At 39.1% G+C, this 1657-nt stretch overlaps 1 protein-coding gene across 1 annotated transcript; it reads right to left on the bottom strand.

Moving 5' to 3' along the window:
* Window positions 1-156: 156 nt before the first annotated feature.
* Window positions 157-1095, bottom strand: LOC148046411 (olfactory receptor 11G2-like). The gene has a single exon (XM_087712016.1). The coding sequence runs from the start codon at window positions 1093-1095 to the stop codon at window positions 157-159; it is 939 nt and encodes a 312-aa protein (XP_087568142.1).
* Window positions 1096-1657: the final 562 nt, after the last annotated feature.

Below are 1657 nucleotides of genomic sequence, written 5' to 3'. Positions count from 1 at the left end.
CTGAGGGTAATATTAGTATTAGGGTGTAATGGTTCCATACTACTAACTTGCATAATATTACCTTACTCCTCATTGCCTACAGTTGAAGTTGGCTTCCCCGTTTTCACAACAACTCATTGATTGTGATGTAATTCATTACAATCTCTTTTTATTTCCCTATATAATTCCCTTCTTCCTCAACACCCTAACCAATGCTTCCTTCACCTGATTATTCCTGAGGCAGTAGATCAATGGATTGAGCAAAGGTGCACCAGCAGAGTAGAACAGTGTCATCACTTTAATATTCTCAGTACGATTTTTCTCACTGTGCCCAATGTACATAGTGGCCACGGAACCGTAAAAAAGCGTCACCACTGCTAGGTGAGAAGATACTGTTTGGAAGCCCTTGTTTCCAGTGTTCTCACTTGACTTTTTTGCCAGTGCAAAAATAATCCCAACATAGGAGACTGCAATGAAAAGGAAAGTGCCCAGGATCAAGGCAGAAGTAATGACATAGCAGAAAAGAGAGAGAGATTCCGGGGGATGGCAAGCTAGAACCAATAATCCAGCAGAGTCGCAAATGTAGTGATCAATAGAGTTGGGACCACAGAAGGACAGTCTGGAGATCAAGAAGACTGGGACAAGATACCAGAGAAAGCCAATAACCCAACAAATAGTCACTAGAAGGACGCACATCTTTTTAGACATAATCTGTGTGTACCGTAGTGGGTAGCAGATGGCCAAATATCGATCCAAGGCCATGGCTGAGAGAAAGAAGCATTCAGTGGTGCCAAGGGAGAAGGAGACATAAAATTGGATGAAGCAGGCATGGAAAGAGATGACCCCACCTGGGAAGGACAGGTCAAAGAGCATCCTTGGAACTGTAGCACTTACATAACAGACCTCCATCCAGGAAAAGTTGCTCAGCAAAATGTACATAGGAAGGGAAGACAAGTGGGCATCTTGAGATACTACCAGGATGATGACCATGTTTTCAACCAAAGTGAGGGTGTAGACCAGTGTGAATGAGATGAGAAGACACAGCCGTCCTTGTTGTCCAACTTTGAAGCCAAGCAGAATGAATTCCTGCAGTGTTGTTGCATTAAACAGTTCCATCTGAAGCACAGTTCCCAGAGAAACAGTTGATCCAAAGTTTCCTACAACTGATCAGACCTGATCCAACTTTAAAAAAAATTTGATATGAATTGGAGAGAGAGCAGTCCACAGAAGTTTTGGAAATAGCAGCCAAGAGAAGCACTGTAGAATTGTTGGATCATGATGCAATATATTTCTTTATTAGTAATTTAGATTGTAATAAGTCAGATATCTATTAAAAGAGAAGTTGATTTAAGTCTTACCTGCTGTGTTTCTGTTTGCCAAATATCTTGTCATCCAATCACTGAGATTATTTAAAAAGTTAGTATTCTATGATTTTTGCATATACATTCTTTTCTATATGTGTCTATATGTTTCAGAATCATTTCTTTGTGCAAAACTCTTCAAATATCCAAGCAAATTCTAAGAGTCTGCAGCTGCAGACTGTCTTATCAGAAATTTACCCAAAAATGAACAAGTAAGAGAAATAATGATACAGTGGTCAAAAATGTTTGGATATAATATAGAATTAGAGAATTGGCAAAATAAGAAATTATAAATTAACAATGGCAACTTCACATAA

The sequence above is a fragment of the Thamnophis sirtalis genome, unplaced genomic scaffold, assembly GCF_051295495.1.
Source record: "Thamnophis sirtalis isolate CommonGarterSnake01/CBP01778 unplaced genomic scaffold, rThaSir2_p1.2 scaffold_4, whole genome shotgun sequence".
Classification (NCBI taxonomy): domain Eukaryota; kingdom Metazoa; phylum Chordata; class Lepidosauria; order Squamata; family Natricidae; genus Thamnophis; species Thamnophis sirtalis.
Note: the sequence above shows the minus strand (reverse complement) of the source record. Positions and strands in the feature narration are given on the sequence as shown.

Bases quoted from the DNA above. Each gene is read 5' to 3' on its own strand.
- LOC148046411 (XM_087712016.1), bottom strand. From the start codon at position 1,095: ATGGAACTGTTTAATGCAACAACACTGCAGGAATTCATTCTGCTTGGC.